Source organism: Cololabis saira, chromosome 2 (assembly GCF_033807715.1).
Source record: "Cololabis saira isolate AMF1-May2022 chromosome 2, fColSai1.1, whole genome shotgun sequence".
Classification (NCBI taxonomy): Eukaryota; Metazoa; Chordata; class Actinopteri; order Beloniformes; family Belonidae; genus Cololabis; species Cololabis saira.
This window is the reverse complement of record NC_084588.1, coordinates 55,687,343-55,698,446: the sequence shown is the minus strand read 5'-3', so window position 1 is coordinate 55,698,446 and position 11,104 is coordinate 55,687,343. Positions and strand designations below refer to the sequence as shown.

At 38.7% G+C, this 11,104-nt stretch overlaps 1 protein-coding gene across 1 annotated transcript in view; it reads left to right on the top strand.

Moving 5' to 3' along the window:
- Nucleotides 1-1,532: 1,532 nt before the first annotated feature.
- Nucleotides 1,533-11,104, top strand: part of LOC133421972 (NAD(P)H dehydrogenase [quinone] 1-like) — a 19,276-nt gene continuing 9,704 nt past the window's right edge. The window contains exons 1-3 of the mRNA XM_061711800.1: nucleotides 1,533-1,876; nucleotides 7,290-7,457; nucleotides 8,814-8,944. Of these exons, the coding sequence (XP_061567784.1) occupies nucleotides 1,873-1,876; nucleotides 7,290-7,457; nucleotides 8,814-8,944 (303 nt within the window). The 5' untranslated portion in view covers nucleotides 1,533-1,872. The remainder of the gene's footprint in view (nucleotides 1,877-7,289; nucleotides 7,458-8,813; nucleotides 8,945-11,104) is intronic.

Genomic DNA, 11,104 nt, shown 5'->3' with positions numbered 1-11,104 from the left:
GTCTGAATTCATGCACACTACTGATATTTACTCAAAAGTGTGCCGAACTTAAGTATACTTTGTAGTATATACTTTTTAGTACGGGATTTCGGATGCACCGATTGCCTCAGCCAGAACTGGTCACATGACTCAAATCTGACCCCTGACCTTTGACCTTAGCCGACCCCCAGTTCAGCTGGGAACCGGTTCATGGTATATATGTATATATATTATTATATATATATATATTTTATATATATTAAATACCCCCCTTACACACACACACACACACACACACACACACACACACACACACACACACACACACACACACACACACACACACACACACACACACACAGTAAATGCTATAACTTTTCAATGGTTTGACATAAAGACTCGTGTGTGGTGTCATCGGACTTAGTTTTGAGTCCTTCACCTTTATTGCTGAAAAATGCAGCAATGTACACAAATGGGCATCAGCCCGTGGCACTCTGAACTAGAAATTTTCTAGTTATTATTCTCGTTTTTCTTCTGACGTAATGAGGGCCTTTTTGCCCCCCTAAACGTGCCCCAAAAGTCACCAAATTTTTCACCAAGCCAGGCCTGGCGAAAAATGTGATATTTAATGGTTTGCATTAATGGGCGTGGCCTAACGGCTCAACAGCGCCCCCTAGAAAACTTTGTGCCTCAAGCCTCACAATACGGTTTGACGTACATGCACGAAAATCGGTACACACCTGTATCATGTCACAACTTAAAGAAAAGTCTCTTTGCGCCATGGCCGAAACCCAACAGGAAGTCGGCCATTTTCAATTAATCGTGTCATTTTGGCGCAATTTATGCCATTCCTTCAGCAGTTAATACGGCCCGAACCGTAATGTGCACCCAGATGTGTTATACATCAAAATGTTCGTCTCCATCCTGCGACGACACGCATTACTTTTCTCTTTCAAAAGCGTTATCTACATGAAGTCGTACAAGCTTTCACTGCAGCCTGAACCTGCACCAGGGTGGAGGCCGTTCATCCATCGCTGCTTGCAGCTTTAATTTGGCTTTGCCTTTGATTTTATGTCAGTTACATTTGTGTTGTAATGTCCAAAATATAAAAATCTTTAATAATAAAGTATGAAAAAAAAACCCTTTGGGAAAGAGAGGGCAGATTAGAGGTGGATCTAAAACCTGAGAGTAGAGAGAGGTTTGGGTTTGAGAGGAGGCTGTAGAGCAGACGACCTGGGCTGAGACGCTGAGACGCTGAGACGCTGAGACGCTGAGACGCTGAGACCAGCAGAGAATCAAGACCGGTTCGACCAGCAGAGAATCACAACCTGCTGAGAGAACGTTGTTATCAGCCGGCAGCAGCTCCACTCCTCCTCTTCCTCCTCTTCCTCCTCTTCCTCCCATACAACCTAAACCGGTCTCACCTTTCCTCCCTCTGGTATGTTGTTGTGACGTGAAGAGATGTTACTTCCTGGTGTCCAATCTAAGCAAGTTTCTCACGCTACGAGGGCTGGGCGTCTATAAAAGCTGCAGGATCTGGTTCTGCAGGATCTGGTTCTGCTGCAGACGGACTATAAAAGCCTGCAGGATCTGGTTCTGCTGCAGACGGACTCTAAAAGCTGCAGGATCTGGTTCTGCTGCAGACGGACTCTAAAAGCTGCAGGATCTGGTTCTGCTGCAGACGGACTATAAAAGCCTGCAGGATCTGGTTCTGCTGCAGACGGACTATAAAAGCCTGCAGGATCTGGTTCTGCTGCAGACGGACTCTAAAAGACTGCAGGATCTGGTTCTGCTGCAGACGGACTATAAAAGCCTGCAGGATCTGGTTCTGCTGCAGACGGACTATAAAAGCCTGCAGGATCTGGTTCTGCTGCAGACGGACCGAGACTCAGCATGGGTGAGTTTCTACTTCTGTTAAACCGCTTGGTCTGGACCGACAGGTGTGGCCTTTGACAGAAACAATGAAACACTTAAGGCTTTAAACACTGAAACATTTAAGGCTTTAAACACTGAAACATTTAAGGCTTTAAACACTGAAACATTTAAGGCTTTAAACACTGAAACATTTAAGGATTTAAACACAAACATTTAAGGCTTTAAACACTGAAACATTTAAGGCTTTAAACACTGAAACATTTAAGGCTTTAAACACTGAAACATTTAAGGATTTAAACACAAACATTTAAGGCTTTAAACACTGAAACATTTAAGGATTTAAACACTGAAACATTTAAGGATTTAAACACTGAAACATTTAAGGCTTTAAAGCAGCAGAGGCTTCAGTTTCATCTGTTTGTCAGTAAATGTTTCCAAGTCCAGAGACTGGTTTATAACTACATTTATGACGACTATAAAAGTAGTTATGTGTCTAAACTATTGTCTATAAGATAATTAGTTCTATATAAAAAAAATTGGGATTGACTTTGTTCATAGAATTCTTAGTTTTTTTTGCTGTAGAATGAAATTCATTTAGAAAATTTTTTTACATCTTTAATCTCAGTATTTAGATTTTATCCCATAATTCTGAACTGTTTAAGTTTTGTCTTTTACTGCAGGAAATTCAAGAACATCCAGTTGTTAAAATCATTTAATAAAGGATTGTGTGTAATTATAACGCCCTCATTATAATGGTGTCATCCAGGAATGTTGACGCCCTGAAACATCCAAGTTTTAAATATAAAATACCAGAATAGAATCCTTCACTTTTACCTTCTGCTGACAAGATCAACTTTTCTTTTTTTTCCCCACAATATGTTTATTTGAGTTTTATAGCAGCACAAGATAATCACAGTACAAACAATCATGACATGTATAGCCTAGCCTAGCCTAGCTTAGCCTAGCCTAGCTTAGCCTAGCCTAGCCTAGCCAAGGCCATATGTCATTTCTTATAGATTAGCTGCAAAAACACGGTTTAAAACAAAACAATCACAATAAAAACACAGAATGAACAATATGCTTCTTTTGTTATTAGACAGATTATGAACGCAATGTAATTGATTGTGAAATAATATTAATGATAATGATAAGCTACGGGCTTAAAAGTAACAGAAAAAATAAATATATATATAAGGATAATAATATTATTAATAATAATAATAATAATAATAATAATAATAATAATAATAATAATAATAATAATAATAATAATAACTGCAATACCGAAAAAAGACATTAACATTCACCATTTAGGAAATGTCCATATCCACAGTTTCATCAGTTTGGTTTTCTGTTAAGTTCTTGACATATTCAATAAAAAGCTTCCATTTACCTGCAAATACAGAATATCAGTAATTCTTTCCAACGGTTACTTGATAACATTTGGTTTAACCATTGACTGGTACTTGGTTGATGGTTCAGGCTTAAATCTATAAGTGCTTTTTCATATTTACTGGAGTTTCTCTGGATAATAAAGGCCCAGCAGGAAAAGTTTAGGATCCAATGATATTGATTTGGAAACAATCTTTTGGTTTATTACTCTTATCTCTTCCCAGAATGTAATAATTATTAATAATAGTGTATCTTCTGTACATGTTGTGCACATGTCTGGTTTATTGGCGTCATATCTATTCAATTCCATCGGTGTCACATACATCATTAACCATTTATATTGTATTCATATTTTATTATTATTCTAAGGTGTTTATGGATCCAGAAAGAGCGTTGGCTCATGCGGATTCCCACTCTTAATATCTGTCTGGATGTTTTTCCTTCCAGGCCTGAAGCTTAAATGTTGAGTTCTCACTTGAAATTGATCCGTTCTGATATTGCACCTTTCTCAGACAATTCTTGGTTACAATAGTTTCTAGTTCTGTGCTACAGGGTTTAGAAAGTACATTGCTTTGATTTATTTAACATAATTTCTAAGCTGAAGGTACTTGAGGAAATGTTTTCTATTAAGATGATATTTAGCTCTTAGTTCATATCATTGTGTTTGTTGTGTAAAGATCTTGAATTGTTTTTAGTCCCTTAGTTAACCACAATGTTGCGTCTGCCCTGCCGGTAGAAACAACTGACCACCCCAGACTGGGGTAAATTGTGATAGTGATTGTGGTTCGTGAAAGTATTTCTTCACTTCAGACCAAATCTTTATCATTTGTTTAACAATTGGATTTTTAGTTTGTTTACAAATCTTTTGTACAGAGTCTGAATGAATTTATGAAGGGAGAGAAAGACTTAAGCCATGAGATTTGTTGAATTATATCATCAAAACCAGTTCAGAATCCGCTGTGGTGTATTTAGTTTTAGTCTGTGGTGTATTTAGTTTTAGTCTGTGGTGTAGAGAGTTTTAGTCTGTGGTGTAGAGAGTTTTAGTCTGTGGTGTAGAGAGTTTTAGTCTGTGGTGTATTTAGTTTTAGTCTGTGGTGTAGAGAGTTTTAGTCTGTGGTGTAGAGAGTTTTAGTCTGTGGTGTAGAGAGTTTTAGTCTGTGGTGTAGAGAGTTTTAGTCTGTGGTGTAGAGAGTTTTAGTCTGTGGTGTAGAGAGTTTTAGTCTGTGGTGTAGAGAGTTTTAGTCTGTGGTGTAGAGAGTTTTAGGCTGTGGTGTAGAGAGTTTTAGTCTGTGGTGTAGAGAGTTTTAGTCTGTGGTGTAGAGAGTTTTAGTCTGTGGTGTAGAGAGTTTTAGTCCGCTGTGGTGTAGAGAGTTTTAGTGTGTGGTGTAGAGAGTTTTAGTCTGTGGTGTATTTAGTTTTAGTCTGTGGTGTAGAGAGTTTTAGTCTGTGGTGTAGAGAGTTTTAGTCTGTGGTGTAGAGAGTTTTAGTCTGTGGTGTAGAGAGTTTTAGTCTGTGGTGTATTTAGTTTTAGTCTGTGGTGTAGAGAGTTTTAGTCTGTGGTGTAGAGAGTTTTAGTCTGTGGTGTAGAGAGTTTTAGTCTGTGGTGTAGAGAGTTTTAGTCTGTGGTGTAGAGAGTTTTAGTCTGTGGTGTAGAGAGTTTTAGTCTGTGGTGTATTTAGTTTTAGTCTGTGGTGTATTTAGTTTTAGTCTGTGGTGTAGAGAGTTTTATTCTGTGGTGTAGAGAGTTTTAGTCTGTGGTGTAGAGAGTTTTAGTCTGTGGTGTAGAGAGTTTTAGTCTGTGGTGTAGAGAGTTTTAGTCTGTGGTGTATTTAGTTTTAGTCTGTGGTGTAGAGAGTTTTAGTCTGTGGTGTAGAGAGTTTTAGTCTGTGGTGTAGAGAGTTTTAGTCTGTGGTGTAGAGAGTTTTAGTCTGTGGTGTAGAGAGTTTTAGTCTGTGGTGTAGAGAGTTTTAGTCTGTGGTGTAGAGAGTTTTAGTCTGTGGTGTAGAGAGTTTTAGTCTGTGGTGTATTTAGTTTTAGTCTGTGTTGTAGAGAGTTTTAGTCTGTGGTGTATTTAGTTTTAGTCTGTGGTGTAGAGAGTTTTAGTCTGTGGTGTAGAGAGTTTTAGTCTGTGGTGTAGAGAGTTTTAGTCTGTGGTGTAGAGAGTTTTAGTCTGTGGTGTAGAGAGTTTTAGTCTGTGGTGTATTTAGTTTTAGTCTGTGGTGTATTTAGTTTTAGTCTGTGGTGTAGAGAGTTTTAGTCTGTGGTGTAGAGAGTTTTAGTCTGTGGTGTAGAGAGTTTTAGTCTGTGGTGTAGAGAGTTTTAGTCTGTGGTGTAGAGAGTTTTAGTCTGTGGTGTAGAGAGTTTTAGTCTGTGGTGTAGAGAGTTTTAGTCTGTGGTGTAGAGAGTTTTAGTCTGTGGTGTAGAGAGTTTTAGTCTGTGGTGTAGAGAGTTTTATTCAGTAGCCGGCGGTGAGCAGACCTACAGAGCGTGTCTGGGTTGGTGTGCTGACCCAGAGTGGTTGGAATCATGACTTTTATACAGTAAGTTCAAAGTACAAAAGGCAGGAATAAACGAGCCAAGTGAGAGACAAAAAGCAATTAAAGGGTATTTACAGTCAGATGTGATCTGTGGCCAAATTCCGTTATCGGGCATTTGGCATGACTGTCACTAAGTTGTAAACTACCCCATAGGGAGTCCTCGTGGTTCAAGTCTGTGGCCAAATGAGTTGGTATTAACATATCAGTCAGTCAGGAACTTGGTCATATGGCATTCCCGTGGTTGAAATCTCTTCCAAGGTGTCGGCTCTGCAGGGGGAGGAAGCTGGAGTATTTTTTTTTTTCACACTTCTTTATTTCAAATTATCAACAATACATTATAAAACAAACAAAACATACATAGAAACAGTTGATGCCAGGGGAACAGTCACAGACAGAAATTATAGATCAGTTAAAAAAAAAGCTATACCTAGTACATAACTCCGTGGTTTGGATGGCTGTTCTATTTTTAGAGTATTGGATTGTTGCCATGTATTGTTTGAATTCATTTTTAAAGGCCGGGAAAGATGGAATGTGATTAGAGAATTTCGATTTGTGAATATGACATTTTGCAAGTAACAAAATTAAATTGATGATGTAAAATTGATTTGCTTTGCTAGAGGAGTAAGAAAAGAATCCAAACAATACATCTTCATATGAGAGGGAGAAATTGGAGTCAATAGGAAGCTGGAGTTTCACGTCAGCCACGGTGTCACAATAACTCATCAGATTCCATTTCGGCCCAGTGAGGGGCATTATCCATTAGAAAATAACACATGATCAACTTTAAAGATATCAGATAATACTTTGATAACAGTTATTGATCAGTATCTGGTAGTTATTGATCGTCTTGTCTCTGTTCCAGCCCAGAAGACGGCTCTGATCTTTAGGGTTAGGGTTTATTGATCAGTATCTGGTGGTTATTGATCGTCTTGTCTCTGTTCCAGCCCAGAAGACGGCTCTGATCGTTAGGGTTAGGGTTAATTGATCAGTAGCTGGTGGTTATTGATCGTCTTGTCTCTGTTCCAGCCCAGAAGACGGCTCTGATCGTTAGGGTTAATTGATCGGTATCTGGTGGTTATTGATCGTCTTGTCTCTGTTCCAGCCCAGAAGACGGCTCTGATCGTTAGGGTTAGGGTTAATTGATCAGTATCTGGTGGTTATTGATGACTCTGTCTCTGTTCCAGCCCAGAAGACGGCTCTGATCGTTAGGGTTAGGGTTAATTGATCAGTATCTGGTGGTTATTGATCGACTTGTCTCTGTTCCAGCCCAGAAGACGGCTCTGATCGTTAGGGTTAATTGATCAGTATCTGGTGGTTATTGATCGACTTGTCTCTGTTCCAGCCCAGAAGACGGCTCTGATCGTTAGGGTTAGGGTTAATTGATCAGTAGCTGGTGGTTATTGATGACTCTGTCTCTGTTCCAGCCCAGAAGACGGCTCTGATCGTTAGGGTTAGGGTTAATTGATCAGTATCTGGTGGTTATTGATGACTCTGTCTCTGTTCCAGCCCAGAAGACGGCTCTGATCGTTTACGCCCACCAGAGTCCGGGCTCCTTCAACGCCGCTGCCAGAGACGTGGCGGTGGAGGAACTGACCTCCCAGGGGTTCAAGGTCGCCGTGTCCGACCTCTACGCCATGAACTTCAGGTCCAGCACCACGAGGGACGACGTCATCGGTGAGACCCCCGTCATTAACATTAACCTGAATATAAAACCATTAACCTGTCTGAATATAAACCCATTCACACCTTCTTATCTGTAACTTTTGGTTGCGTAAAAGCTTATAAAACACAGACATGCATCCAGTGCTATAATCATTGTATTCACATTTATCCTAGTTTCTCCCTGCAGGGAGCCGTTAAACTCAGACCAGCAGAAGTTAATGTGATGCATTATCAGAATCTATTATTATTATCTATTATTATTTGTCTTGCTGGGGAGTTTCACCATCCAGTTACCTCCAACGCCCCAGAATACTCAATTCAGATGTATTAATAGTCTGTTAAACACCAGTCTGGGGACTTTCCAGAGCAGAACTCGACCCGGAGCAATTATTAAAATAATTATGAAAACAATGGAGGGTAAAAACTAATTATTAAAACAATGGAGGGTAAAAACTAATTATTAAAACAATGGAGGGTAAAAACTAATTATTAAAACAATGGCAGGTAAAAACTGGCTGTGAGGAAACCCTTAAAAACAAGGGAAGAGAGAGGAAGATGATGATGATGATGATGATGATGATGATGAACAGAGACATATACAGATTTTTTACAGAATTTTTAGCTTTAAAACCTTAAATAAAGCTCAACAATTACAGTCGGGGGATGTTGTTTCCAACAAATTACCACCTCAGGATTAAAAATGCACTTGAACAAATAGTTCAGTTACAACAGATAATCCGTTAAACGCAGAAGCTCCAGGTGAACGACTCGACCCCTGTGGGAAATAAAGAAACTGTACCACAAACCAAGCAGATTATACCACAAACCAAGCAGATTATTCCACAAATCAACACAGCGATACAGGATTCCAGTAAAACTCATCCAGGAATAACCGTTGGTAGAGGAGGCTGTAGCCATGGCAACCGTTGGTAGAGGAGGCTGTAGCCATGGCAACCGTTGGTAGAGGAGGCTGTAGCCATGGCAACCGTTGGGTAGAGGAGGCTGTAGCCATGGCAACCATAGTAGAGGAGGCCGTAGCCATGGCAACCGTTGGTAGAGGAGGCTGTAGCCATGGCAACCGTTGGTAGAGGAGGTCGTAGCCATGGCAACCGTTGGCCAGCGCTGGTCACCAGTTAGTCAGATTGATCCAGATCCATCAGTTGAAACAGAAACCTCCTCCTCTTAAACAGGATTCAGACCAGTTTACAGAAACTTCCTCCAGTTTCCCCAGAGTTTTTCTCTGGATCCTGACTGTAATATTTAAATCTAGGAGACCTGAAGAACCCGACCTGTTCCAGTACGGGGAGGAAACCATGCTTGCATGGAGGGATGTTAATATTTAAATCCTGACTGTATTTAAACCTGCAGGGGAGCTGAAGAACCCGGACCTGTTCCAGTACGGGGAGGAAACCATGCTCGCCTGGATGGAGAGTCGGCTCAGCGACGACATCGTGGCCGAGCAGAGGAAGGTGGAGGAAGCCGAGCTCGTCATCTTCCAGGTGAGAGAAACCACCTCTCTCTCTATTAAATAAACTAAACTAAACTAAACTAAACTAAACTAAACTAAACTAAACTAAACTAAACTAAACTAGACTAAACTAGACTAAACTAAACTCAACCACTTCTCTCTGAATTAAACGTTTATTTCATCAGGTCTTTATTCACCAGGAGAAAATGATCTGAAGGAGAAAGAGACTGATTTAAGTTACAATAACTAACAATAATCTACTTTTGACAATAACTATTGAGTCTCCAACTCTACATAAATGATTCCACTGATTGGTTGAGTTGGAGAGTTTGATATAAATCCATTTTCAGGGAGTTTTCAGTTGATTTTTCCTCCTGGAAACTCATAAATGCTGATTTGAAGTAAAAGAATGATATGAAGTAACACGTTTAGATAACTAAGAGTTATCTTTGATTATTTATTTATTAACCACTTTGCACCTTGAACCTTTGAGAGTTGAATAAAGACGTAGCTCAGTCATTGTTCCTCTAAAGATAAAAGTTCACACCAGTTTCAGAAGTATTGGCTTTATGGTGTTAAAATCTCTGGAGAAATTAATGATTAAAGATGTTTTAATGGTCATTGAACCGGCATCATGGCACAACCAGATTTATTGGATTATTGTATCTATTATATATAGACATGGGTATGGATATGTGTGTGTAGGTGTATGTATATATATGTGTGTATATGTGTGTGTGTACGTACTGTACATGCGTATGTGTGTATATATATGTGTATATATACATATGTATATATTAAATACAATTAGTGGAGATACGGTAGAGCAATGTGCAATTTGATTATGCACTTTATATTAACGATGGGTTTTGTGCAATATGTATACTCCATTTTGGTTCCCGTGCAATATAATTTATCTCTTCGCACTAAGCACTTTAAAATATAAACACAACATATATCCACTATAACTGTACTCTACTGTTTAGACTCGTTTACACACTGGTCGTTGGTCTCCTGTTTTTATTCTTTGTACTAAGTTTCGTGTTGTGTTGTGGTATTATGTGTTTCTGTCTTTGTTTTTTCTGATTCGTTTATGTTCATGTTACCATCAACCTGCCAGGGGACTACAGATGGAAATTAGCCTTAGGCTATAATCTGGCATATTTACATGTGAATGTTCATTAATATGCACTGTCCCATTTTAAATAAATAAATAAATAAATAAAATTGATTAGATCTTTAGTAGTCATTGTTATATAACAACCGGTTATCCGGTCAAACACCATAAAATTATACGATTTCATCAGATTCAAGACAGCAATAACAATGTACAAGGCACAACCTGATGCTCCCACTAAATACTAACTAACTGACTGACTGACTGACTGACTGACTGACTGACTAACTAACTAACTAACTAACTAACTAACTAACTAACTAACTAACTAACTAACTCACTCACTAACTAACTAACTAACTAACTAACTAACTAACTCACTCACTCACTAACTAACTAACTCACTCACTCACTCACTAACTAACTCACTCACTCACTCACTCACTCACTAACTAACTAACTAACTAACTAACTAACTAACTAACTAACTAACTAACTAACTAACTAACTAACTAACTAACTAACTAACTAACTAACTAACTAACTAACTAACTAACTCACTCACTCACTCACTCACTCACTCACTAACTAACTAACTCACTCACTCACTCACTCACTCACTCACTCACTCACTCACTCACTAACTCACTCACTCACTCACTCACTCACTCACTAACTAACTAACTAACTAACTAACTAACTAACTAACTAACTCACTAACTAACTCACTAACTAACTAACTAACTAACTAACTAACTAACTCACTAACTCACTAACTAACTAACTCACTCACTAACTAACTCACTAACTAACTAACTAACTAACTAACTAACTAACTCACTAACTAACTCACTCACTCACTCACTAACTAACTAACTAACTAACTAACTAACTCACTAACTAACTAACTAACTAACTAACTAACTAACTAACTAACTAACTAACTAACTAACTAACTAACTAACTAACTAACTAACTAACTAACTAACTAACTAACTAACTAACTAACTCACTCACTCACTCACTAACTAACTAACTAACTAACTAACTAACTCACTAACTAACTAACTAACT